Raw genomic sequence first — 27,738 nt, forward strand, 5'->3', positions numbered from 1 at the left:
AAAAAACGTCAGTACAAGTAGAACCGCACGTAAGAAAAAGCACCTAACGATGAAGGAAGGACAGCTCTGACGCCTGCCTGCGGCCAGCAGGCCACGTTCGGGTGCGTCCACGGATAGAGCATCTTCAGTCTGCCCAAACCCTAGGTTGCTATTCAGTTCTGTCTGAAATTTTCTCGAAGACTTCAAAAGCCAATTTAAATTTAGAGGGGAAATATATATATATATATATATTTGGGGGGGTAAAGACCATTTACGATATTATATATATATTTGGGGGGGGGGGTAAAGACCATTCACGACATCAGTTTCCTAAAAGCAACTCACGGCTCTCCAGAAGTACGCATAAACATCAAAAAGCCCAAAGGAAAGAGCCAGTACATCAACATGCACGATCAGGAACCCCGCAGAAGTCACGAGGTGCTGTGATTCTGTGACGGACGCTGACCCTCAGCGTAGGAGACAGTGTCTCACGACGGACGCAGATTACGCCCATTGCACGTGAGGCGCGCACACACCACTACTAGTGAGATCGCACTCTAACAGTTAGAAATCCAAACGTAACTCCAGAAAATATAAATCTGGAGTATGAATCTGAAGACAGTACAAAAAGCCGTTGGGTGGAACCTGCCTGCAACAATCCTTTTTTTTTTCCTTTAAGGCTACAGAAAATCTGCACATAGACAAGGCAATTAATTCTCAGGATAAAAACACCCCCTCCGAACAGCTGAGGTCCCCAGTCAGATTCCACGGTGAGTGTATGTTGTATCACATCCTACTCCGCGGGTGCACTTTCTTGTGAGTCTGCAGGGTTAGGATCCATTCTTTCTGGAAACAGTAGCTTCTCGCAAACTGCCTCCTTGATCGGTAAATACTGTGATATTTCATTAGGTTCCGTGAAGAGGGAAGGTGAAACGTGCTGGAAACACAGAAATCATGTTAGCACAGATTCACTGACCACACCGGTACTTTTAAGAAATGCTTTGGTCTGAATATTCACAAAGCACACCAATTTTCTTTTATTTCTTTAAACAATTTATTTCGGGGGGGGGGCAGAGGGAGAAGGAGAGTCTGAAGCGGACTCCACACCAAGCATAGAGTCCAACACGGGGCTCGACCTCTCGATCCGAGATCGTGACCTGAGCCGAATCCAAGCGTCAGACACCTCACTAACTGCACCACACAGGTGCCCCAACACACCCATTTTAGAAGGAGCTGGAATATATGTTTGTAATACACGTGTGTGAGGAGCACCATGCGGTGATTCTGATGATAACGGTATCTCTTGTTACTGAATCCTGCGGCCCTCTTAACGGATGATTTCCTCAAAGCTTACAGGGATAGGTTATTTACAATGCTCCCACACATGTATTAAGAATTCAGTACATCTTGGGGTGCCTGAGTAGCTCAGTCAGTTAAATGTCTGCTCCTTTAAACTTTTTTTTTTTTAATTTTATCTATTTGACAGAGGGAGAGAGCACAAGCAGGCAGAGCAGCAGAGGGAGAGGTAGAAGCAGGCTCCCCACTGAGCAGGAAGCCTGATGTGGGACTCAATCCCACAATCCTGGGATCATGACCTGAGCTGAAGGCAGAGGCTTACCCATCTGAGCCACCCAGGCGCCCCTAAGCGTCTGATTCTTGATCTCAGCTCAGGTCTTGATCTCAAGGTCATGAGTTCAAACCCCGTGTTGGGCTCCATGTTTAGTGTGGAGCCTACTTAAAAAAATTTTTTTTATTGCATCTTAATCTCATCCCCTTTTACTAATTTTTTGTACCTAGAAAGCACTAGCCTTTAGACAGAGCCAGGATGTGGCCTACGATGGACTCTAAGTGACTTTTCCTACCCACGTACACGCTACGCCCACACAGAATTAAGCATGAGTGGTATCGATCTCTCTAAATCACAGCAACGTTTGCAAAAAGGTGTGACTTTTGAAGCAACCTATTACAGAACCCTACAGATTTGCGGAAGCCCTTTACAAGTCCCAGGAGAGCAAAAAATAAAGAAAATTAGGCCGAAACGAGGTACGGCACAAAATTATCACATTTTAAGGAGAAAAAGAGACTGGGTAGAAAGAAATCACAGGGTGACAAGGGGCTAAGTGGAAAGAACACGGCACCGGCACCACTCGCAGACCCACCAGCAAACAGCTGTGTGACTGACGGCGAGTCACGGCTCTGCGCCTGTTTTTCCAGAATGGAAAGTGGGAGTCAGACCAGAAGATGGCTCTGGTGTGTACAAAAACTCTAACTGGTTTTGTATTTGAGGTGAGCTCAGGAACGTTATGCTCAGTAGGATTTATCTTTTAGAGGCTTATTAGGTGAATTGATAGATTTAGGGATTCAGATTTGGGTGGAAACATGCAAAATGAACATTAAAAGTCAACTTCTAAAAACTGGTATTAAAATACTGTACCATTAAATTAGCAATTTTGCTCTCTCGTGATGTATATTCTCGTAACATGTAGGTCTTGTCCGCCTATGTTGAAAAATAAAAAAAGGTTGCAATAAATCTATTTCTACTGTTACAAAATCCTTTCTCTCAGACAGCACTGCCTCTGACAACAGAATTGCTTACAAAGTAGCAGGAAGTCTGACAAGAATCTCTCACGCTGCCATGAGACAATGAATTTTCACCAAGAATTCTTAATTACTAATACCAACCTCTATAAATCACAGTGATACCATATGTAAACAGATTTAATAATTACCATGCAAGAGAAATACAAGCAAAAGTTTAACTTTAAAAACAATATGTATATTTGCAAATGATATGTGCAAGAGATTTTAATATTCATGTTTGGAACTACAACTTCTCCTTAAGCTATATCATCACCCATCTACATAACATGGCTACTCTCATGTGTAAAGAAAAAAAGCTTAAAGTTTATTCTCTCCCATTTCCGCAAAATTCTTGCAAATTGCTTATTTAATAAATCACATTTTTAGACTTCGACTTTTCCCATTTCTAACTTTTAAAGTTAGGTTTTAGAAAACGATTTATTACAATTTGTTTTTTGGTGAAACATTATTCAATAAAAGAAAAATCACATAAGATTAAACTCCCTTAAAGTTTTAATCTTTTCTATTAATAAATGTAAATTTTAATCTTTAATCAATAAAACAGATTACTGCTCACTACAATCAGATAACACAGAAGTAGAGAGCAACCGCAGCTTCTACAGATAACACTATCTTTTAACATTCAGAAATCTCTACACAACTTATGTATGTTCATACTTGCTTTTTAAAATACAAAACTGAGATGCGTATCTTTACACATCAATTGAACATCAACTCACTTTGAATGGAAGTCTACTTTCAAGCATACGGACGTAAATTCAATAGTTTAAGTCCGTGCCCATGCAGTGAGCAATTAGCTCCCGCCTTCTCTTTCCGCTACTACGAACAACAGCATAGCCACAAGCATCCATACACACACACGCGTACATATTAAAATCATAAACACACATTATACACACACACACACACACTTTTCTGAGGCAGAAAAATAGAGCCTATCTTTAGTACTTTGCTACCACTTTAAAAAAAAAAGCCACATAGTTTTTTGAGGAAAGAAACCCTACCGCCCCACCCCGAGCGCAGGACGTGGGCACCAACCCCATCGTACTGGGTTTAAATTCCACGTCCGCCACCTATTCGCCGTAGAACCTGGGCAAGTGAGCACCTGCTGTCTTTGCTGTCGCTGCCTCAGCTAGGAGCAGAGACGAAGACCGCTCTTCTTCCACGGGGTGGTGGTGACTGACTCTGGCGGTCTCTTCTCTAATTCACCATTCTACACCATCACAAACCAGAGGTTACAGACCCACTCCGAAAGGACAGGCTGCTATAAGCTACCAGAGGAACCTCCATGACTCAATTTTTTAGGCACTTTTTGGGAAACCTTGTATGTGGGCAGTTCCTTCAGAGGGAGTACCGAGCTTTCGAACTTCAGCGCAACTATCACAATGACTATGTGCTACAAACTCCAGGAGGCCATGTGATTGGTATGTCTGATAAAGACATAATATAAGCACTAATGTGGTGAACAAAGGTAAGAGTTAAGGGACAGTTCTCTTAAACACAGACTAAATACACGAGGTTTTTTTAGAAGCTCAGACATGCCCTACTGGGGAGTGTCCTTTAGAAAACATTTTTAGCTACCAGAACTTTCAGAAAAGATGTGCTGTTTCGTTTACTGTGCAGTCAACGGTGCAGGTAGAACACCCTACCTTAAAGGTCAGAAGGACTGTCATAAAACATAAAGCAGTGTTTCACTTCAAACTCCCAGACAATGAAACAACGAACAATCCCAACACCAACCAGTACAGTCATGAAACAGAACACACACCTCATGGTAAAGTCTTGTGTCATTCATTCTGATGAGCACCCCATCAATTCTCAAGAAAAATCGCAACAGCAGGAAAAAGCTAGAAGGCATCACTCTCTGAAAAAAAAGAAATATTTTAATGAAAATTAAATATGTTATTACTTTGCTAAAAGAAAATAATTTTTTGGGGGGCGCCTGGGTGGCTCAGTGGATTAAGCCACTGCCTTCGGCTCAGGTCATGATCTCAGGGTCCTGGGATCGAGTCCCGCATCGGGCTCTCTGCTCCGCGGGGAGCCTGCTTCCTCCTCTCTCTCTCTGCCTGCCTCTCTGCCTACTTGTGATCTCTCTCTCTGTCAAATAAATAAATAAAATCTTTAAAAAAAAAAAAGAAAGAAAATAATTTTTTTGAAAATGAAAATTCTAAAGGCATCAGAGGAAGACTGAATTAGCGGTATGCAGCAATCTCTAAACTAGATGTTCTTTGTCGTAGCTTCAACTAAGGCTCAATATATTATATTATAATATAAACATCCTGGCTTCAGTTTCCTACAATAAAAAAATATTTTTTGGTCAAAAGATATTGAGGCTAAAGATTTAAAAAATACGTAAGTAATGTCAAAATTACAATGGTTGATTTAAGGACACCTGGGTGGCTCAGTGGGTTAAGCCTCTGCCTTCGGCTCAGGTCATGATCTCAGGGTCCTGGGATCAAGCCCTGCATCGGGCTCTCTGCTCAGCAGGGAGTCTGCTTCTTCCTCTGCCTACTCTCTCTTTGAAATAAATAAAAATATAAATAAATTTTAAAAATCTTAGAAAAAAAATGGTCACTTTTAAAAATTGATAGTACTTACAGTAAATGTCAACCCCAGTAATAACAAAATTAAAGAATCACCTATTTCTTTGTTGTTACCTGTCTCTTATTCACTTTACATTAATAACGAGAAGAGACCTTAAATGGAATGGTCTAATTCAGTGCAACCAATGAAGTACTATCTCACAGAGCCACAGACTGATTTATGAGACCATTATAATACGTTCTTGACAACTCTCATCTGCGCCACAGCTACACATGTCTGTTTTCCAAGTGTGAACTACTGAAGAAAGCCAGAAAGTCAGTGATAGTCGAGTGAGGTTGGTCCTAGTGGTAGGGAAGGAGGGGCTGAATAGTGTGTGGGGTCTTTAGGTCTTTAAAAAGAATATTTTAGGGCACCTGGGTGGCTCAGTCAGTTAAGCGTCCAACTCTTGATTTTGGCTCAGGTCATGATCTCAGGGCTGAGAGATCAAGCCCTGCGTCAGGACCCACACTTGGCATGGAGCAAGCTTAAGATTCTCTCCTTTCATCCTGCCCCTGCCCCTCCCTAACATCTCTCTCCCTCTTAAAAAAAAAAAGAAGAAGAAGAAGAATATGTTTGAGGGAACCTGGGTGGCTTCGTCAGTTGAGCATGCAATTCTTGATCTCAGGGTCATGAGTTCGAACCCCATCTTGGGGGTAGAGATTACTTAAAAAATAAATAAATAAATAAAATAAAGACCACTTCTTTTTTTTTTTTTTTTTTTTTTTAAGATTTTATTTATTTATTTTTTTGACAGGAGAGAGAGAGATCACAAGTAGTCAGAGGCGGGCAGAGAGAGAGAGGAGGAAGCAGGCTCCCTGTAGAGCAGAGAGCCCGATGTGGGGCTCGATCCCAGGACCCTGAGATCATGACCTGAGCCGAAGGCAGAGGCTTTAACCCACTGAGCCACCCAGGTGCCCCTAAAGACCACTTCTTTTTTAAAAAGTGCTTGACCATTTACTAAATAAATCTTATTATCTACTAAAGTCCAGTTCTTCTTATAGTAGGTCTTGGATTTATAGAAATAAAAAGACACAACCCCAGGGGCACTAGGGTGGCTTCATCATTAAGCGTCTGCCTTGGGCTCAGGTCAGGACTCCAGGGTCTTGGAACAGAGCCCTGCATCAGGCGCCCTGCATCAGGCTCCTGCTCCGCGGGGACCTGCTTCTCCAGCTCCGCTGTGCTTGTGCTCCCTCTCTCACCCTCCCTCTCTGTCAAATCGATAAATAAAATCTTAAAAAAAAAAAGACAGACTCCGAACGGTCAGGAAGTTTATCAAAGAGGGAAACAGAGAAGCATGATGTGGGGGTGCCCAGGCTCAGACGCCCTCAGAGAGAGAAGCGCGTGCGTCTGCTGGAGAGAGTCGGAGAAGGCCGTGGGAAGCTGACCACGGAAGAAGAGCTGGTGGGAAGGAGAGTTTCAAACAGAGGCAAGAGCGCATGTAAAAAGCTCCGAGGCATGCACCAGCACGGTCTCTCAGGGCGCTGCCTGTAGCTGGGCACGAGCACAGAGCAACGTGAACAGGGTGAAGTAGTAACAGGACAACCCATTACTAACAGTGGCTTTACTGCCTAGACAGTCACCAGCCACAGGCCAAGCTCTCCTTCCTTAGGATCCCCCCACCTTTTAAGATTTATTTATTTGGCCGGGGAGGGGGGATAATCTCAAGCAGACTCCCCACTGAGTGCAGAGTTCGATTCGGGGCTCATCTCAGGACCCTGAGATCATGACCAGAGCTAAAATCATGAGTCGGACGCCTAACCCGCTGAGCCACCCAGGTGCCCCTGCCTTAGCACCTCTACACACCCTGATCTCTGGATGTCAGGGTCAATGTCGCTTCTACAGAGCAGCTTTCCTCCCATTCCATAACCACAAGTTTCTCCGGGTATCTTCTCCCCACTGCCTTACAGACGGACAGATTTGGAACTACATCCCTTTACTTGCCTAAAGCCCCCGCCCCCCACGGGACTGCAGGCCCCTTCACCGCGGGAACGAACGGTGAACGGTGTTGGGTTCATCTCCGCGTCTTTCCGCCCCAACAAGCAGCCCGCACTTAGCGGGCGCTCACCGCGGGAGAGGCCAGAGCTGCCTTTGCTGGAGTAAACACTCACAGCCCCGCGGCATTCTGACGGGATTATCGCAACAGACTTCACAACAAGACACAGAATAAAGAACTTGGAGGAAGACCCTGACCTATGACATCTTGCTCGGTCACAACTGACTGGGAATCGCACCACTGCTGACCGAGCGCCACTTGTAATTACTGGAAAGACTGATTGGCAACATTTTTTTCAAATTTCCAAATTAGCTGTTAATAGTCACATTGGGCACAACACAGCAAGCGATCACTGCAGCATGGCAGAGGGGAGACTAGGGGTTGGAAGACCCTAGTTCTAGTCCCAAAGGCACGATTCACCGCATGCGTGCGGAGGCAGCCGTTCTCTTGCAGGAGAAGCTGGGAACTTCTGGGGTTTCCTCACAAGGATGAGCAATTGCAGCCGCTGGCAGCTGAGGGCCAGGGATGCTCCATACTCCGTAGCCTGACAGTCCTACACCACCAAGTCCCGCCCTGCAGCCAGGAAACCTCCGAATTATCTCAACTGGCATTCACCCGGGTTAAAACAAAACACAACGACAATTTATACTGATCTGACCTTAGAACCTAATTGCATTTTACATATAAATGCAAGATTCACTCAAGGAATGCACTGACCTTGTAAATGAGGGAAAGACTACACCGTGCGTCACTTGGAACGTTACTTAAGGGCTGTTCACCATTTCTGAAAAACTGCATCAGCAATGGCAGTCCTGTGTCGTCTGAGTCCCTCCCTGGTACCTGGCGGAGGCCTCTAGCTGCGGCATTCACCGGACTACTTCGTGGTGCCGTCTGGTGCAGTCACATGATGCACTTCCAGACCGAAATACGTATTTTATTTTAAATCAATTTCCTCTTATTTCTCTTTTATTTTAGAGTTAGGACATTATGTTGGCTTATTGGAAAGAAGGTGGGTTATATTATCTCTGAATTACATTTCAGGGAAGTAAAAGGGAGGGGTGCTTAAAGTATTTGGTAAAACAAAATAAAACCAAAAAACGAACGGAGCAATGTGTGTAATTAGGTTGAGAACCACTAATTCAGAGCAAGTCACTAAACCACCCAAAGTCTCCTTCATGTGTCAACATGGGGATGTAAAGAAACAATTCCTTGGGCCTGTCTCTGTGAAATACAGCGTTGCAGCAGGACCGCATTTCAACAAAAGCTACGTCCGCCCAGGCCCTGTCTCTGTCCCTTGAGGGGAAAGATGGGTCGCAGCCTGGTGTACTTGCACTTCTGAGTAAAACACAGAAGCACAAGGCCAACAACATTCACTCCTGACTCCTCAGACTGGAACCACCCAGTAGCTGTAGAAACCATTATAGAACCTAAGGGCACTGTCAGTATTTGGGAGATAGCGAATTTACTTCCTTTGAAAGTTAAAAACTTACACATTAGCATGAAAATAGCTTTCCTTTTCATCTCCACAGAGAAGTCCTACCAAGCTATAAATCCTACCAAGCACAGTATATTAGAATACAAAATCCTAACCTAAAAACAAGCTTTGCTCTAAGAAGCTGATTTAGAAAACAAATCAGGGATGCCTGGGTGGCTCAGTCACCATCCCAGAGTCCTTGCTCAGTGGGCAGCCTGCTTCTCCCTTTCCCTCTGCAGCTCCCCCTGCTTGTGCCCTCTCTCTGACCAATAAATAAAATCTTAAAAAAAAAATTAATTTGTGAAACATCCTGTAGATATAAGTAATGCCACAAACACAAAATTATCAAAACTCCGAAGAAACTCCCTGAAGCAAATCCAGACATCCCAGAGCTCATGGTGCACAGAGCTCTAAATCTACTGTTTCTCCCTGGGGATCTGGGCACAGGAAATTTTCTTTTCTTTTCTTTTTTTTTAAGATTTTATTTATTTATTTGACAGAGAGAGATCACAAGTAGACAGAGAGGCAGGCAGAGAGAGAGAGAGAGAGAGAGGGAAGCAGGCTCCCCGCTGAGCAGAGAACCCGATGCGGGACTCGATCCCAGGACCCGGAGATCATGACCTGAGCCGAAGGCAGCGGCTTAACCCACTGAGCCACCCAGGCGCCCCGGAAATTTTCTTTTTTTAATTAAAACTGTCTAGGTTTAGAATTAAAAATTAAGATGGTTAAAAACATTTCAAAACCTGAAACAAATAAATTAAAAGCAACTTAAAAGGCTCTATCTAACAATCTCCAGAATGTAAAGTAAGTTACTTTGTTTATATAAGCAGCTTCCACATTTCGGTATCATTTCTTGAAGAGTGTTTTGTAATTATTAAGGAAACCAAAAAACCAAACATTCATAAGCAACTAGATTTACAATTCTAAAACAGTAACTTTTTAGCGGTTTTCTGGCCAAGTTAAAACACCAAATAAAGGCAATGAACATTACTACCCTTACCCCAGATGGTTCCAAGAATGTTTGGAAAGTGAAAGATCATCTATACAGTTGTCCTCTGAACAACACAGGTCTCAACTGTCCAAGTCCACACATGCCGACTTCTTCTGATCAACTTTCCCTTCTCTATTTTCTCTTCGCTACGATGTTCTTTGTGACATTGTCCTTTCTCTAGCTTACTTACTATATGGTAAGAGTACAGTACACGTAACACGCAAAGTATGTGTAACCGACAGTTCATGTTATCGCTAAGACTTCTGGTGGTTAAGTTTTGGGGGACTGAAAAGTTGTCCAAAGATTTTCAACTGTTTTTTTTAAGATTTCATTTATTTGAGAGAGAGTGTGTGCACACACAAGTAGGGGGAGTGGCAGTGGGAGAGCAGGGAGCCTGCCCGGGGGGCCATCCCAGGACCCCGGGATCATGACCTGAGCCAAAGGCAGCCGCTTAACCAACGGAGCCGCCCAGGTGCCCCAAGGATTTTCAACTTCGAAGGGAGGGTCACTGGTACCCTAATTCCTACTCTGTTCCAGGGTCAGCTGTTTATTTCGTACCTCCAATCAAACTCCTAGCCACGGGGAAAGATATAAGACAGCCCTTAAATTTTATACTTATTTTTGAAGGTCCTCAGAGAGCCCTGTTAAACTAAACATAATCTGAGATGGTTCATATTTTATCTGAAAACAAGTGGGAAAAATGCAAAGTCAGAAAACGCTCTAAGTAAAAAGGCCAACGAAGTGGCCTCAAGTGCACGGACGCAGGAACACCCAGCGCGGCTCCGGAGCCGGTCCTGCTACTTCTTCCTCAGGCGAGGGCGGGCAGCGGGACGGCCTGAAGCTCCTGGCAGCTGTCCGTGAAACCAGCTCAGCAGACACCTCAGCGCCGCGGTGGTCCACCAGCTCCCTCCCTGGTCTGGCTGCAGAAACTCTCCCACCTACAACCCAGATCGGGACCACCGGAGCCATTCCCTCCGTGCGCACGTGTCTGCCCGCCTTCGCAGTCCGCACATGTACCGCAAGTACGCTACGGACAGTCAGGCAAGAAATACTCTTCGTCCCGTGTTAGGAGATAATTGAATCTCTAATCTGCCCAGGGAACTCGGAGAAAACTCCAGGTTTGGGCAACCCTGGACTTGAGGCAGGCGCACCTCCGTCCCACCCGCCTTCCTCCTGTCCCCGCAGCAGCTGCGCTCCTGCCCAAGGCCGACCCCTCCTCTCGTGAGCAAAGGCAGAGTCAGACTGATCCACTGTGACTGACCGACCTTCCGCAGGTTTCTTAGTGTCTCTGACCCCCCATTTCTGCCCACTGTGTAGCATCTTCCCAAGGGTAAGGAGATAATACAGACACGTATCTAACACGGTGTCTGAAATAACAGAAAATACGTATCTTGGTCTCTTTCTGGTTACTGACAGAGGGCTTCGGAACCCCCGTAAACTCCCACGCGATAAGAGCACTTAGGAACATCTTCTGTTCTAATGAAGCAAGTCTGGGTGAGCGCCCAGGTCGGGGATGATCCCCAGAAAGACCAGGCCATGACTAGAAGATGGGTTTTCAGTTCCAGCCCTCATTTTCCAGAGAGAAGAGTGGATCTAGAAGTGGAGTTAGTAACTGACCATGCCCATGTGAGAAGCCTTCATAAACCCTAACACTCCCCACATTTCAAAAAACAAAAAGCACACGCACTCTTGTCAACGTGCTGTCCTCTCATCGGCACATCGGCTTCCTCTCATCCAGGAAGCTTTCTGGAAGTCGGTCTACTCCCTGTCTCCGCCTCTGCGTCCTTCACTTACCCTTCACCGTGGAACTTACACTGTACTCGCCAAGGTGACTACCAGTATCTTACTTGCTAAAAGCTACGAACAAGGTCTTTAGTCTAGGGGACACCAACGCAGTCTGGGATCTCCTCACAGCCCGATACTGACTCTCACGTCTTCCTCAGCTTCCCAGGCACCACATTCCTGGGTTCTCACCTACACTTTTGTTTACCAGGCTAATCTTTGCTTCTACGGAAGGAACTTCATTTGGGGGCGCCTGGGGGGCTCACTGGTTGGGCATCGGACTCTTGGTTTCCACTAAGGTCATGATCTCTGGGGTGTGCGGCGGAGCGCTGCGTGGAGCCCGCCTCTGGCCCCTCACTCGCCACAGTCTGCTGCTGCTTCGCCCTCTGCTCCCCGCCCCCCGCTTGTGCGCACTCTCTCTCAAGTAAATAAATAAAATCTTTAAAAAAAAATGAAATTACACGAGATAAGGGGAGATAAGGGGTGCCTGGGTGGTGAAGTCAGTTCGAGGGACTCACTCTTGGCTTTAGCTCAACAAGTGATCTCAGGGTGGGGAGATCAACCCTGCGTGGGGCTAGGGGAGCTCAGCCCGGAGTCGTCTTGAGAGTCTGTCTCTCCCTCTGCCCTTCCCCTATCTGTGCCTGTGTTTCCTCTCAAATAAATCTTTAAAAAAAATGATAAAAATAGGGACGCCTGGGCGGCTCAGTGGGTTAAGCCGCTGCCTTGGGCTCAGGTCATGATCCCAGGGTCCTGGAATCGAGTCCCGCGTCAGGCTCTCTGCTCAGCAGGGAGCCCCTGTGCCTGCCACTCTCTCTCTCTCTCTGCCAAATACATACATAAAATCTTTCAAAATAATAATAAATTAAAAAATAAGAAGTTACACGAGGTAAAAAGAAAGAACATGTTAAGGCGATGTTGCTCCTCAGTCTGAGACTTAGTTAGAACACGTGTGTGCCCTTCCTCTCCAGCTCCTGCACTGACAGAAACACAGGCACTCCCCGCACAGATGAATCAAGGGACAGCCAGCTACATGGATACTAATGCATCCCCAGATCTGCAAACCCTAAGGAACCTTCCACAGAGTCAATGAGTCACAGCAGGTGGGTGGGCAAGCAGGAAGGTGCGTGCCTGGGTGAGCTGGAAAGTGAACGACCCTGATGATGAAAGCTGAACTGGAGCAGATTCCAGGGAACCAGGGAGTAAGGTGCTAACAGAACAATTATCTAAGGGCAGAACAATGATATGCATTAGATGGTACAGAGAAAACTGGCACTAGTTGCATGACCTTAGCTAAACCAAACTTTTGGGCCTTGTCTATAAAACACAGAAGCTAGCCTAAGTGATTCTCTACACATTCATTACAATTCCAAAATTCTGTGATCGTACAGAAAAACTTGACTTTAAAACATATTGCTGTTTTGATTTATTGTTTTCATTCCTTATCACTTCCATCACAATACCCACAACCATTATGCTCCAAGCACAATTTCGGAAGCTGTGGCCCTGTATTTGACAGACCTTGTAAGTGCTATAATTGAGGGGTTTAAAAGAAAGTACTTATAGGGGTCTGGCAGAGGAATATTTAACTGTGCCCAGGAGACTGTTCTGTGCCATACAGAGGAGATGACATTTTAGCTGGGTCTCATGGGATAAGGCATGTAATACAAAGTTTCAGCTGAAAATTTTCTATAAAGTGTTAGAAACCCAACTATGACCCAACAGTAAACACGTATGAGCAACGGCTGACGAGCATGTATTATTCTTCTTCAACAGGTCCCATCATACATTATGCGTGGAAGCAGTTTGTCCGCCAGACAGAGAAGAACACAAAAGGAGCAAGGAGTTCCCACGTGTCATTTTTGTTTTCCATTTCCATGCTCGAGACGGAGGCACAGTCTGCAGACCCTTCCGCAGCATTTTTAACTCAAAAGTAAAAATTAGCCGTAATGTTCATTCAAATTAGACAGTGAGCAACAAACCACAAAGTAGTCAGGTACGTCTTTTAAAAGAAAATGTTCGGCTAAACTAAGGGTTAGGAATATACCAAGATCTTGTGAATTTATCATGCCTATGAAGATGTACTCTAAACCCAAGTGATACTTGACACGATACCATGTTAAGACCAGGTGATTCTAAGTGAGTCTTGTACTTCTGACCAATGGTGAGAATGGAAGAAGGATGTTAATGTTAGACAAAAATCACAGTACTCACAATTTTCACACTCAGGCTTGAAACTCCATGATCATGAAGTTCATCCTCAAACAGGAGAACTTCTTCAAAAAATTTAATCTGTTCTCTGGCTTTCAGTTTCTCCGTATCTATATGATCCGTTGTAGGTACAACCTGAAAGAAAAGTTCAAGAAGGAACACATAAAAATTTAAGAACTAGAGCCACAGGCAAACTGTTCGACCAGCCTTGTCTTCGTAGCCAGAGCACACAGCTCTACTCTTGGGTGTCGTGAGTAGACATGACAGATGAGCTATGTTCCTTGTCCTTGAAAAACGCAAGATACTGCAGGTAGCTTCAGAAAACAAGGGAGTCAAAATTCATCCTCCTTCATAAAAGTCAAATTCAAATCAAGTGTTCTGTTATGATTATCAGAAAACTAATCATCTGAAAATGAGTGTGAACGACTATCACAGACGTCCAAAGCAGTTTTGTGCTGCGCAAGTCCACCTTTCGTACACTGGTTTGGAACTTTAAAAATCCCCACTAGAATCTTGTTATATATATTAAGTTCCCAGCCTAGCTTCCCCAAACCTACAAACAAAATAGTGTTTTAAATAATGAGGTAGTGGGGCGCCTGGGTGGCTCAGTGGGTTAAAGCCTCTGCCTTCGGCTCAGGTCATGATCTCCGGGTCCTGGGATCGAGCCCCACATCGGGCTCTCTGCTCAGCGGGAGCCTGCTTCCCGCCCCACCCCGCCTGCCTCTCTGCCTACTTGTGATCTCTGTCTGTCAAATAAATAAACTTAAATAATGAGGTAAATGAGAACTTTCACAGATATTGGGGGGAAAACTCTTAGCATTCCGAAGGGCTTTAGAGGACGCTGGGCCATTCCTTCGCCGTATTATTTTGTAGCTCGCAGACACACACGCTCACAGCCCAACAAGAGAATCAACCATGTTAACACAGCAAGTCCTATCAGGAGCTCCACTAAGTCTAAGTGTCTGCTACAGCTGTAGGGTAGGATCTGAGACACCATTCTTCACTGCACCCAGTTCCACCAGAAGATGTTCAGCTTTCCTGTCCCTTGACAGCGCAGTACCGCAGACACAACTCCGCTCGTCAAACCGCGGCTGTTCACTAAGTGCCTGATTCCTTCACTTGGCTCAGCAGCCGTGATGCGGTAATCTGACTCACGGGTGGACTCGGGAAGTGGAGAGCAGTCTGGGAACTGGACCAGGATCAGAAGAGTGTGACGACGGGGCAGGTGACTGCAGGGACGAGGGGGACCAGTCTGAAGGAGTGTGGTGTGGTGTGGGGAGGCTACGGCGACAAGCAGTAGGCAGTGTGTACAGGAGCCCCGAGCGGAGAAAGCGTGTCCACGTGTCCTCCACGGTCCCTCACACGGAGTACCCCAGCCCTCCGCAGTCTTTTCCAACACGCGTCTGCAGCAGGCCCGAGGCCACACACAAGGTGCAAACGGGGAGCGGGAAGGGAACGGCGACAGGGCGGCACATGGCCAGCCCCGCTGTCAGCTGCGTGTTTTCCGTGTAAGACCAAAGCTGGTGCTTCTAGGACTGCCTGAGAGCATAAAACTCCAGTCGGCACAAACACAACTTCTAAATTCCTTACTTTTTACTTAGCTTTAGTTCGAAGGTACACATTTGTAAGATCCTCCTTATAAAAACACCTGATTTCCAAAAAATTAACCAGTCATTGTATCAATTTCCCATCAGTAAATGACTACTTCGCTGTTGCGTATATACCTTCACAAGGGACTGATCAAAATGAATCTATCAGTTTTGCTATTTACTTGTGCTTAGAGAATATTTGAAAGAGAAAGACAGAAAAGAATTGGATAAAACATGAAGGAATATACTAAGATATAGTCATATATGGGGATATTCATGATACTGAATTTATCTATACTATCTTTTTCATTTGTAGGAAAAGTATGTTTAAAACATATTTTCTCTTTCTCTTTTCTCTTCCTCAACTCTACTTATGTCCTCCCTAAACTCAGGCGTCTGAAAAGAAAGGGGGAAAAAACCCAAAACCAACAGATCAGTTGAAAACAGATCAAACACTTCTGACTTCTAGTATTGCCAGAATAAGAAACTCACGCAAATTCTCTTGCTGAAGACAACTTAAAAGCTGGATGAAAAAACAAAAGCTTAAAAACATCAAGTGGTCGAGACGCCGAAGAATTACTGGACTGAGACCTGAAAGAGGACCGGAGCCCAGACAAAGCGCCAGCGAGGCCGCAGTCGGCTGGTTGGGGCCTGGAGGCCTCTGGAAGGGCTCATCCAGGGGAGAGGCTGGGCTGTGCCAGTTGTTGGCTCCACCACAGCTGGGCGCTCACCGTGCAGAATTCCCTGTGCCCCCCCCCAGTTGGGGATGGTGCCTAATGCTGCACTGGTTTCACAGCGTCTTATATAATACAGGCCTAGAAACCGCAAACACTGGCCCCAAAACAGAGGTTAGCAAACTAAGACCCATAGGCCCACTGTGGCCAAATGTCAGCCCATCACCTATTTTTTCCACGAACTGTGAGCTAAGAATCATTTTTACATTTTTTAAATCACTGGAAAGAGCAGTTCAGTTAAAAAAAGAGTATTTCATGACACAAGAAACTCAAATTCATTATATGAACATATATGTGAATTCATATGATTTCACTAGAGGAAACCCAAATTTCCATGTCCCTAAGTAAAATCTTACTGCAACAAACCCACGACCATTCACTCACTTATTGTCTCTGGCTGCTTCAACTGCAACAGCGGAGCGGGGAGCGGCAACGTGAACGCTACAACCCCAGAAGCCCAAAACCAGCTCTACAGAATGTCTGTAGAACCAGTCCTTGACCACGAATACCCTCAGTGCCTCTCAGAAACAACACAAATCCTCTCTGGAGAAAACGATCATCATCCTGTGATTTCAGCAAAAATACGGAGATATTTAGGAGCCTAGACCCCATGAGCCAGAACCAACAGAAATAACAAGACAATAAAAGACCCTAGGGAGGAGCGCCTGGGTGGCTCAGGGGGTTAAGCCTCTGCCTTCAGCTCAGGTCACGATCCCAGGGTCCTAGGATTGAGCCCACATCTGGCTCCCTGCTCAGCGGGGAGCCTGCTCTCCCCTCCCCCCACCCCCCGCCCCCTGCCTACTTGTGATCTCTGTCTGTCAAATAAATAATATCTTTTTTTAAAAATTTTATTTATTTATTTGACAGACAGATCACAAGTAGGCAGAGAGGAGGGGAAGCAGGCCCCCTGCTGAGCAGAGAGCCCCATGCGATGGGATGCAATGCAGGGCTCCATCCCAGGACCCTGGGAACATGACCTGAGCCGAAGGCAGAGGCTTTAACCCACTGAGCCACCCAGGAGCCCCAGATAAATAAAATCTTAAAAAAAAAAAAAAAAAAAAGAAATAAAGAAAAGAAAATGAGGCCGAAGCTGTAAAAATAACAATGAACACTATTTTTGAAGGATCTGAAAGTTAAGGTCGAAAATTTCAAATTATACTAGAAAATATTTTTACAAAAGAATTATGATCAGGAAGGATCCTGCTGGAGGGTGCTTGCAATGTCTTTCTTTTCCTTGGTGGCTGTATTCAACAATTCATTCAACTGTACCTCCATATTTTTGGAATTATTTCACAATCTTTAAAAGGCTTAAAAAACATATGGAACACTACAAACATTCTTAACACCTTTCAAGAAGGGTGAGTCTTATTCACATCTTTCAAATAAGATCTCCCTCACATCAAGTGGAGGTTTATGAGAAGGAAAATACTTGACTTATAAATTTTTAAAATATATCATATAAAGTTAATTAATGGTAAATGCTAAGAACCTATACTAAATTTCCTTTTTAAAAATTACTGAAAGCAGTGCAAGTGTATATATACATACAAGATATATATTTATCTTTATATATAAATATATACAAGAAAAAAATTTTTTTTTGTTTCTGTAGTACATACCATTGGGAACATATTGTGAAACTACTGTTATACAGTGACTTTTTTTTTAAATGAAGATATAACTTCCATACTATACAATTCAACCTTGGAAAGTGTACAATCAGTGGTTTTTTAGTTTTCTCGCAAGACTGTGCAGTCCTCACCGCTATCTAACTCCAGAACACTGCATCATCCCCCAGAAAACCCCCACACCTATCAGCAGTAACGCTTCATTCTCCATTCCATACCCTGGAAACCACCACTCCAACTTCTGTTTTTCTAGATTCATCTCTTGGCAAATCACTTGGCAAGTCACCCGCGGGTGTTTTGTGCCTGGCGTCCCTCACTTAGCTTCCGAGGCTCATGCCTGCTGCAGCACGTGACCAGCGCTTTGTTCCTTGTTCAAGGCCAAATGACATGCCACTGTCCAGACACACCAGTTCTGCATATCCGCTGATGATTATTTGGGTGTTTTCCACATTTTAGCTATTTTGAATAACACTGCCGTGAACAGCTGGGGACAGGTTTTTGTGTGGGTACAGGTTTTCCAATTCTCTCGAGTGTCTACCGAGGGTAGAATTCCTGTGTTATATGGTAACTCTATGTTTAACTTTTTCTTTTAATTGCAGCCAAAAGTAACCTATAACATGAAATCTACCATCTTAGCCATTTTTAAGCATACAATTCAGTAGTGTTAACTGTATTCACACTATGTCAAACAGATCTCTCGAATTTCTTCACCTTGTCAAACTGAAACACCACCAGAACTGCTGACCCACGACCTGTGATGAACAACTCTGTCAGCTGGGGTACAGCGTGTGCAGCTCCTTCTGCCTTGAGACGTAACAAAATCCATTCATTTCCAATGTTTCAGCCTGTACAGTTCTCCCTAAAAATGTACTTTGGAAAGCTCAAGATACTGAAGATGATATATAAATGGCCACTAAGCATATGAGAAGATGCTCGACATACCAATCACTAGAGAAATGCAAACTAAAAGCCCTCCGACACCGCTGGCGGGAAACTGAAGTGGGGCGGCCACCGCAGAACAGTGCAGAGGCTCTTCAGCAGACAGAAACCAGAACTGCCCTGCCATCTAGCAACTCCACTTCGAGGTGTGTGTCCGAAACACTGAGAGCAGACTCTCAGAGAGGTATCGGCACACCTCTGCTCCTAACAGCACTACTCGCGATAGCCAAGGACAAGCAACCTGCGTGCTCGCTGACAAATGAGTGGGTAAGCAAAACACGGCCTACACATCTACAGAAATACGACTCAGCCTGAAAAAGGATGGAAAGGCTGACCCGCGCTACGCTGATGAACCCTGAGGACGCTATGCTAAGTGAAATAAGCCAGTCACATAAAGACAAGTATGGTAAGATTCCACTTATCTGAAGAATCTAGAGTGGTTGAATTCATGGAAAAGAAAACAGAATGGCAGTTGCCAGGGACTGGGGGAGGAGGAAATGAGTTACTGTTTAACTGGTACAGAGTTTCAGTTTTTCAAGATGAAAAAGTTTCGAAAATTGGCTGCACAACAACATGAATAAATTTAAATGACCATACAGAGAAATTAAGATGATAAACTTTGTTATGTTTTTTACCATAGTAAAAAAAAAAAAAAGAGAGAGAAACAAAAAGCTCAAAATATCAAATCACACTGAATAAGCTGACAAATGTTCCAACATGCTTTAAAAAAGAATGCTTTTTCTAGGGGTGTCTGGGTGGCTCAGTCGGTTAAGCATCTGACTCTTGGTTTCAGCTCAGGTCATGATCTCAGGGTCGAGCGTCAGGCTCCAGACTCAGCAAGGAATCTGCTTAAGGATTCTCTCTCTCCCTCTTCCTCTATCCTTCCTCTGGCTCACACTCTCTCTCTCACTCTTTCTCAAATAAATGAATACATCTTTTTAAAAAATACTCTTTTAAATGCATGGACATTATACACGTTTTATTCCTGAAGGGCAATACAGCTACAAGACACAGTCTTCCACTTCTATTCTCCTGCAAAGTCAACTGATTTATTCAACAAGAGCAAAGAAAATGACCGCATGTTGCCAGGTACATATTAGGCCTCTGACCTTGTAACATTCTTTTTTATTTTTTTAAAGATTTTATTTATTTATTTGACTGAGAGAGATCACAAGTAGATGGAGAGGCAGGCAGGCAGAGAGAGAGAGAGAGGGAAGCAGGCTCCCCGTGGAGCAGAGAGCCTGATGCGGGACTCGATCCCAGGACCCTGAGATCATGACCTGAGCCGAAGGCAGCGGCTTAACCCATTGAGCCACCCAGGCGCCCTGACCTTGTAACATTCTTACACCATAATCTCAGAGGTGTTCTGAGGGTGATCCGGCTAGTAACTAGCTAGGGTGGATTTGCGTCCAGCCAGTGCAACTCTATGGCTGGCTCTCTTCTCTTACACTATGCTACAACTCAAAGAATAAACAACCCAAAAAGAGTGAGGAGACCACACACACACACGCACACACACGCACACACACACACACACACACACACACACACCAGCCCCCAGAAATTAAATGGCAAGAATATAAGGGCAAAAGGCTTCATTCTATCACCTCATTGTCTGACATTCTTACCATTTATATGAATTATATTTTCCTCCACAGGCATATACTTCCTATACACACCAGGGCTTTTGTTTTCAGAAAGGGTAGACAAACTGACATTTAAAATCCCAAGTAATACTCTAGGGCAAAAAATTCTTAAGAAAGTCAAATGTAAAAAATGCTCCAATGGCGTGATCTTCCACAAACAACAAACATGCTTAACAATAAGCCACAGCTTTGGTATTGTTATGAAGAGACACGTACTTCAAGAGCTTAAACCCATTTCTTCATCCACAAAATGAGGATAAGAGTGCCAATGAGGGCGCCTGGGTGGCTCAGTGGTTTAAGCCGCTGCCTTCGGCTCAGGTCATGATCTCAGGGTCCTGGGATCGAGTCCCGCATCAGGCTCTCTGCTCCACGGGGAGCCTGCTTCCCTCTCATTCTCTCTCTGCCTGCCTCTCTGCCTACTTGTGATCTCTCTCTGTCAAATAAATAAATAAAATCTTTAAAAAAAAAAAAGAGTGCCAATGATACAAGGTTATTCTGAGGATTAAGCAACAAAAGTTCTAACAATTTGGCCTAGAAAATGATTACCCAATTTTTTAAGGCAATAAAGGAATGTATTCATCAACTTGTAAGGCATCATTCCTGCAAAGAGTTAAAATGAGTTTCCATTTCCTCACCCCCAACAATGAAATATCAAATGAACTTTGTTCTTTATAAAGGTTTTCACTCGGGAGAAGAAAGAAGAACATTAGTCTATGAAGTATCAAGGGACGGAAATAACCTTGCTGCCCATTAGACCATACAGGAGGGAACTTTGTTTTCGCTGCATCCGCAGCTCCCAGAGTTAGCATCTAGCTTAGAGGAAGAGCTCAAGAATGAAAGAGTGAGTGAATGAATGAATGCACAAATGTCCGCTCAAAAAATGCCCATTTGTCTTGGAGGCAGCAGAGTAAAATAGTTAAAGCTTAGATTACAGGAGTGTAGGAAACGAAGAGAGCAGAGTGCCTGCTTTGAACTTCTGTCTTCCCAAGACTCTAAAAACTTCTGCAGAGATAAGGTGCCCACACACAGCTCTGGCTCCTTAACACTCCTGCCTAAGCACCACCATACAATGTAGGGTCTCCAATAATCACTTTATTTACACTAAAGTAACTTCTCTGTAACTGAATGTGATAGAGACTTGCAACCTAAGCCAAATTTTCTTCATTTCAAATTGCAGACTGTCAAAATGCAGCAAGTTCCCAACATGAGACCTACCGATTCTACTTTCCCAGTGTCATGCACCATGACGGGACTCTGCATCTCTTCTCAAGCTCTCTGGTCTACACGGCTGCATTATTAACATGGAGCTGGAGGGCTTCCTGAGCGCGTTCCCACAGATAAGTTCGGGTCAAAACTCTGCTACTGAGGCTATTATCTCTGTTTACCCAGTTTACTAATGAAATTGAGACTCGGGGTAAGTACCTGCCTAGAGTCATAACCAGGCTCAGAGACAGTGCAGCGGGACGAACACTAAGCTGTCTGAGCGCAAGTCCTATCCACAGTCTGTTCAGCTGTGAAACCACAAGCTACTAACTAGCAGGTTTTGTCTACATCACCCAATTCATTACACCAAGGGCAGACACACATTTTATTTTTTTTTAAGGTTTTTAAAAAATTTTATTTATTTAGAGATCACAAATAGGCAGAGAGGCAGGAAGAGAGAGAGGGGGAAGCAGGGCCTCGATCCCAGGACCCCAGGATCACGACCTGAACCGAAGGCAGAGGCTTTAACCCACTGAGCTACCCAGGCGCCCCCAGACACACATTTTAATTTGAGAGTGATAATGATAACATTAAGGCAGTTTGCCATTGCTACGAAACATATTTTTGGAATAAAAATTTTTCCCCTATGGCCCTCTTCTTTTCTGTTTATAATCAGTAAGCAAAATCCCTTCGCATTAGGTTCCGAAGCTTCCCTCGATAGAAAGTAAGTGGGACGAAAGCAGCAGCAAAAATAAGCCACAATCGGGGAGTTCTAATGCTGACACTGTCCAAGACGATGAATGACTTCATCATAAAAGCAGAAAATAAGACTTACCTTTAACTTAAGTGACTCTCCGAGGAGCGTTCCCTTGTAGTCTGTGGTGTAGGTCCAATCGTACGGTTTAAGGACGTCCTGGGAGTGCTCACCCTCCGTCCTCAGAATCAAAGAAAGAAGGATCAGAATCAATGACGCAGAATACAGATCACTGTACTCACATACCGAATTACATCCTACGAGTGATACAAACATTCTAATCAATACATATTCTTGTCATAATTCACCAAAGCAAGATCTTTCTTGCTTTTTCTGCATATTTATTGTTATTAAATTTGTCATATGCTGATATGTCTCTCCAATTAGTCTGTACACTGCCCGAGGACATGGTTTAAAGACCTGTACTTCTCCTTATCCTCCAAGGTACCTTGTACATAATTGGCACAAAGTAAATAACTGCTAATGTGATTATCAGAGAAAATACATTTTTCTCTATTTCAATGCCCCTTACATTTACAATGCAAATCACAAGTAACTATTTTTCTTCATAAACAAGAACAATAAAGTACACAGTGTACTGCCTCTTCACTGAGGGACACCCAGGTTCAAAAATGTAACCTTACTAGCCCAGCTCCACTGTAATTCAAGTGAACTCAGCAAGTACTCAAGATCTCCACTTTGCGGGTGAGAAAAATGAATCCTAGAATGATCCAGCTATCAAGTATAATACTACTACTTGCCTTTCACTCTAATAAGAGACCCACATCACGACCGAAGCTTGCTTTCAACTTTTTCACTTAACCCTTCCCCTCCCCGATTCTCACCTGCTCTCCTGCCACTCCTCCGCGCAGGCTACTTTGAGCGTTCCTTGATAGTTGTTGACACACCGTAATGCATCCGTGGCATTGAACTCAATCCCGAAGCCAGAGCCGTGCTGGATTCTCAGGACGTTGTCTCCAAACATCATTTCAGGTAGAGATGGCATGTGCAATTCATCGGCTAACCTACGCATAACCAAAAGTCAGATAACGGCTCCAATGTGGTTATAATTACAAAGTGGGCAACAGAGACAAAAGTTTACATGTGCTCTGAGTGACGCTCTAAGGGACCACAACGAAGCACAGGCCTTCAGTGCCAAGTGTTCTACAACAGCAACTTTAGCAGATCAGAAGGCTTTCGTGTCAATTTTCCTTTCTAAGACTTCCGGATTTTTGGACAGCTATGCAGCTATTACAAAACTAAATAAAATAAAAATAATTAAAAAACCCTGCCATGAAAAAATTAAACAATGGAAAAAATACTGATTCTTATTAGAAACCTCTATTTCATTCCTGGATCACCAAAGACCCACCTCTATCAAGAATAAATATGGGTCCTGATTCTACTATGACTGCCTAGGGGATGACCTAATGTACCATAGTCTCATGTTTCCATAAGGTTCATGTTTCCAGTAGACTTTCTGTTCTTATACAACAATTATATTAATTATAGTTATGAAGAGAAGATAGCACTTAAAGAGCCTATTTCTTGCAGGTTGTAGGAAAACAACCTTTCCAATAAAATTCTCAACTTGTCACTAGTTTTAAAAGGTGGTAATGAAGAAGGCAAAAGCAGCAACACCGATGAGGGAAACCAGCACTTGCTTACATGGCTTTCCGGAAGGACTGCGTCAATTTACATTCTCTCCCCCAAGGCACCAATGAAGCAAAAAGTACCAAGAATTTAATCAAATTGATATCCTGACTCAAAATATCAGCTTTGGAAATCTATAACAAAGAAATAATCCCCAATGCAGAAACGAGCTAGACAAATTAATACTCATAACCATCTTCTTTATAATAATAAAAAAGAAATACTCAGTCCAATCATAAAGAAATAAACGGTTATGTATACTATAGTATATCCATACAAAAAATTATAGAATCATCAAAAATGTTTAAAGAGAAAATATAATAAAATAGGAAAAATGGTTATGATACAACAGTAAGAAAAACTGGACACGTTTGTTTATTACATCTGTGTGTATGTATGTATGTATGCACGTATCAGTGATCTAACATTTTAAGTTGAACACCTTTAGTATGATACCTAATAATATAAATTTTTCATCACAAATTTAAGTAAAATTTATTCTTAGTTATTAGGAAACAGAAAATATTAAGTACTAGAGAAATTAACACTCCTTTGTTCATTGCAACACTACTGACAATAGCCAAGATGGGGAAACAACCTAAGTGTCCAACCATACCACAGAGGGATGGATAAAGAAAATAGGGTTTATACATGCAGTAGAATACAATGCAACCTAAAAAAAAGGAAGGAAAGTCTGCAATATGGAACAACATGGATGAACCTTGCGGCCATTATGCTAAGGAAAAAAGCCAGTCACAGAAAGACAAATACTACATGATCCTGCTTTTATGAAGCGTCTACAATAGTCAAATTTGGCAGTGTCTGGGTGACTTAGTCGGTTACATGTCGGATTCCCGATTTTGGCTCAGGTCACGATCTCAGGGTTGTGAGATCAAGCCCCAAGTCGGGCTCAGCACTCAGCACGGAGTCTGCTTGAGATTCTCTCCCCGACCCCCGCCTCTGCCCCTGAAATACATTAACTTTCAGTCAAGCAAGATGAACACACTCCAGAGACCTGCTGTACAACTCCAGACCTGCAGTTAACAAGGACGTACCGCACACTTCAACGTTTGTTAGGAGGGGAACTACAAAAGACCCCGAATAGTCAAAGGAATCCTGAGAAAAAAGACCAAAGATAGAAGTAAAACGCTCCCTGATTTCAACCTATCTACAAAGCTACAGTAACCAACACAGGATGGTGTTAGCACCAACACATACACTGATCAGTGAAACAGAACAGAGTCCAGAAATAAGCCCACACGTACGGAGCGCCTGAGCGGCTCAGTGGGTTAAGCTTCTGACTCTTGATTTCGGCTCCCGTCATCATCTCAGCGTTGTTGAGACTTAGCCTTGAAGGAGGCTCGGCAATCAGAGGGGGCCTGCTTGAGATTCTCCCTCTCCCTCTCCCCCAGCTTGCATGTTCATTCGCGTGATCTTCCGCTCACTCTCTCTCAAATAAATACATCTTTAAACCCACACCTACAGGGTTATTAATCTTCAACAAAGGAGGCAAGAATATACAATTAGAAAAAACAGCCTCTTCAATAAGTGGTGCTGGGGGAAACTGGAAAATCAAAAAAATGAAACTGAATTGCAAAAAAAGGAAACAACCATTTTCTTACACTGTACACAAAAATAAATTCAGAATAGATTAAAATGTAAATGTTAAGACCAGAAACTATAAAACTACCAGAAGAAAACACGAGGCAATCAGCTCCCTGACATCAGTCTTAGCATACATGGTGGCTCTGTCTTCTCAAGCAAAGGCACAAAATCAAACATAAATAAATGGGACTATATAACACCAAAAGCTTCTGCTGAGTGAAGGAAACCATCACGAGAACGAAAAGGCAGTCTACTAAACAGGATAAGATACCTGCAAGTGATACAACTGGTAAAGCATTGACATCCAAAATACATAAGGAACCCACACAATCAACATCGAAAAACCAATCCAGGTAGAATGGGCAGAACAGCTGAAAGACATGTCTCCAACGAAGACACAGAGACACATGGAAAAATGTTCTCCATCACTGGGCATCAGGGAAATGCAAATCAAAGCCACAAGGAGACACCACCTGTGAGAATGGCTCTCATTACAAAGGAAAGTCGCATGCAACGCCAGGAAGCAGAGAAAAGGGATCCTCCCTACAGCGCTGGTGGGAACGCAAAGTGGTGCAGCCCCTATGGAAAAGAATAAGGTTCCCCCCAAAATTAAACACAGAACTACCACACAATCCAGCACTTCTATCTGAAGCAAATGAAAACGCTACAACAGCCACACAGGACCGCAACTAGACACCCGTCCAGAGAGCGACGGACACAGACAGACCCACACACCACTTCCAAGGAAAAGGACAAACTTCTGATGAAGAACAACCCGTTAAGAATACAGACCTCATGCTAAGTATTCCCCCTACAGTAAAACAAGAATTTTATAAAGAAAATATTAAATACTTAAAAGATTTAAGATGAAGACGGAGTGTATTGGAATAAGTGTTCATAAAAAACCTCCAAGTAAACAGATCTTAACTACTCCACTGAATAATGCATATAAAGTCTTACAAGATGGGATTCTCTTAATTTGCCCCAATATCTCTGGAGAAATCTGGCGGCCCTACAAAATATTCCAGTCGTATAACTGAAGCGATTACTACTTTACGCTACTCACCATCCCTTCAGGCCTCCCTCCCCTGGTCACTTTCCTCCGCCTCACTCTGAGAACACCCGCGAGGCCCTGGGCGCCGCCCCGTACCCTTCTCCCTTCCCGGACGACTTCTACGGGAGCCCGGCTCGCCCCCGAGGCTGCACGCGTCACCCAGAAGCGGACGACCCCACACCCGCACCCGCGCGCCGTCAGGCTTCCCGAGTGCCCAGGGAAACGCTTTACGTCCCGCCTGCGGCCCCGCACAACTCAGAGCTGGACGGTCTGACCTGCGGCTCTCTCCGGCGGCTGCCGCCATCTGGGCCGCGTCCCGCTTCCCAGCGGCGCCACCACGAAGCTCCCCGGGCCGCGGCGCGAGCCAGAAACCGCCGCGTCCGCACGGACCGCTCCTCCCTCCTCCGGTCAACCGGCCGGCAGGGCCAGGTGCGCCCTCCCAGCGGGTCTCCGCAGCCCGCAGCCCCCGCCCTCACCGTCGGAGAAGTCCCGCAGCGCGCGCACGACAGCGTCGCCCCCCGCACCGAGGCGCACGGAACACACGCTCGGCGTCCGCGCTCCCCGCGCCCCGCGCCCGCCGCCCCCGGCCCCGCGCCCCGCGCCCCGCGCCGCCATCCCACGGGAACCGCTCCTCGAACCAGCGCAGGCTCGCGGCGCCCCGCGGTCCCGCGTCACAAACGCCTCCCGGCCGCGTCCCAGCGCCCGAACCTGCCCGGACGCCGCGGCCCGCCAACCCCGCCGCGCGCACCCGGCGCCCGCCTCGGGCCTCGGTCTGAGGCGCCCGCCGGTCGCTGGTCTCGGAGGCGGCCGGAGCGACAGCGGCGGCGGCGGCCGGACCCCGGCGGCGCACAGGCGGCCTCCCGGCGCGGTCCCGCTCGCGCGCTCTCGCCCCCGCCGCCCGCCGGCCGAGCCTCACCGCTCCACGTCCGCCGACTTCATGATGTGCGTCTTGGCGGCCGTCAGCTTCCAGGGCCCGAAGGAGAAGTCCTGGTGGCTGCTCTGGAAGCCGTGGATCATCATGGCCGACGCGGCGCCGCGCGGGCCTCACGGAGCGCGCTGGGACAGGGCGGCGGCGGCGGCGCCGACCCCGGGTCCTCGGCCTGCGTCCGGCCCAGCCCCCTCGGCTTCCGAGCCGTTACCATGCCCGGCCCCGCCCCGCCCCGCCCCGCCCCCTGCGGCCGACCCGACGCCCGCCCTCCCTGCCGCCGCCTCCGCGCCTTCCACTTCTGCTTCCGGGCCCCGCCGCCCGCGTTGCGTGACCCACGTCTTACGTCACGATGCTCCGGAAGCCGGAAACGGGAGCCACGGCGGAGGGGCGGGGC

At 45.3% G+C, this 27,738-nt stretch overlaps 1 protein-coding gene across 2 annotated transcripts; it reads right to left on the reverse strand.

Moving 5' to 3' along the window:
• Positions 1-651: 651 nt before the first annotated feature.
• TIPRL (TOR signaling pathway regulator) lies at positions 652-27,579 on the reverse strand. 2 transcript variants are annotated; one of them, XM_045982947.1, is made up of 7 exons: positions 27,333-27,579; positions 22,950-23,129; positions 22,186-22,285; positions 13,615-13,746; positions 4,349-4,444; positions 2,414-2,476; positions 652-916 (listed from the first exon to the last, which is right to left on the reverse strand). In XM_045982947.1, exons 1-7 carry the CDS (start codon positions 27,434-27,436, stop codon positions 773-775), a joined length of 819 nt encoding a protein of 272 aa, XP_045838903.1. In that variant the 5' UTR covers positions 27,437-27,579; the 3' UTR covers positions 652-772. The 2 variants fall into 2 exon arrangements, with proteins under 2 accessions (XP_045838903.1, XP_045838904.1); XM_045982948.1 differs by having other exon boundaries at positions 22,950-23,124; positions 27,333-27,523.
• Positions 27,580-27,738: the final 159 nt, after the last annotated feature.

Source organism: Meles meles, chromosome 17, assembly GCF_922984935.1.
Source record: "Meles meles chromosome 17, mMelMel3.1 paternal haplotype, whole genome shotgun sequence".
NCBI classification, from domain to species: Eukaryota; Metazoa; Chordata; class Mammalia; order Carnivora; family Mustelidae; genus Meles; species Meles meles.

Excerpts from the sequence above, each read along its gene's own strand:
- TIPRL (XM_045982947.1), bottom strand. The coding sequence starts at position 27,436 with ATGATGATCCACGGCTTCCAGAGCAGCCACCAGGACTTCTCCTTCGGG. Across the intron at positions 13,747-22,185 it reads GAGAGTCACTTAAGTTAAAG|GTTGTACCTACAACGGATCA; the intron begins GTAAGTCTTATT and ends CTTTTCTTTCAG. Across the intron at positions 4,445-13,614 it reads CAAGCCTGAGTGTGAAAATT|AGAGTGATGCCTTCTAGCTT; the intron begins GTGAGTACTGTG and ends CTTTTTTTTCAG.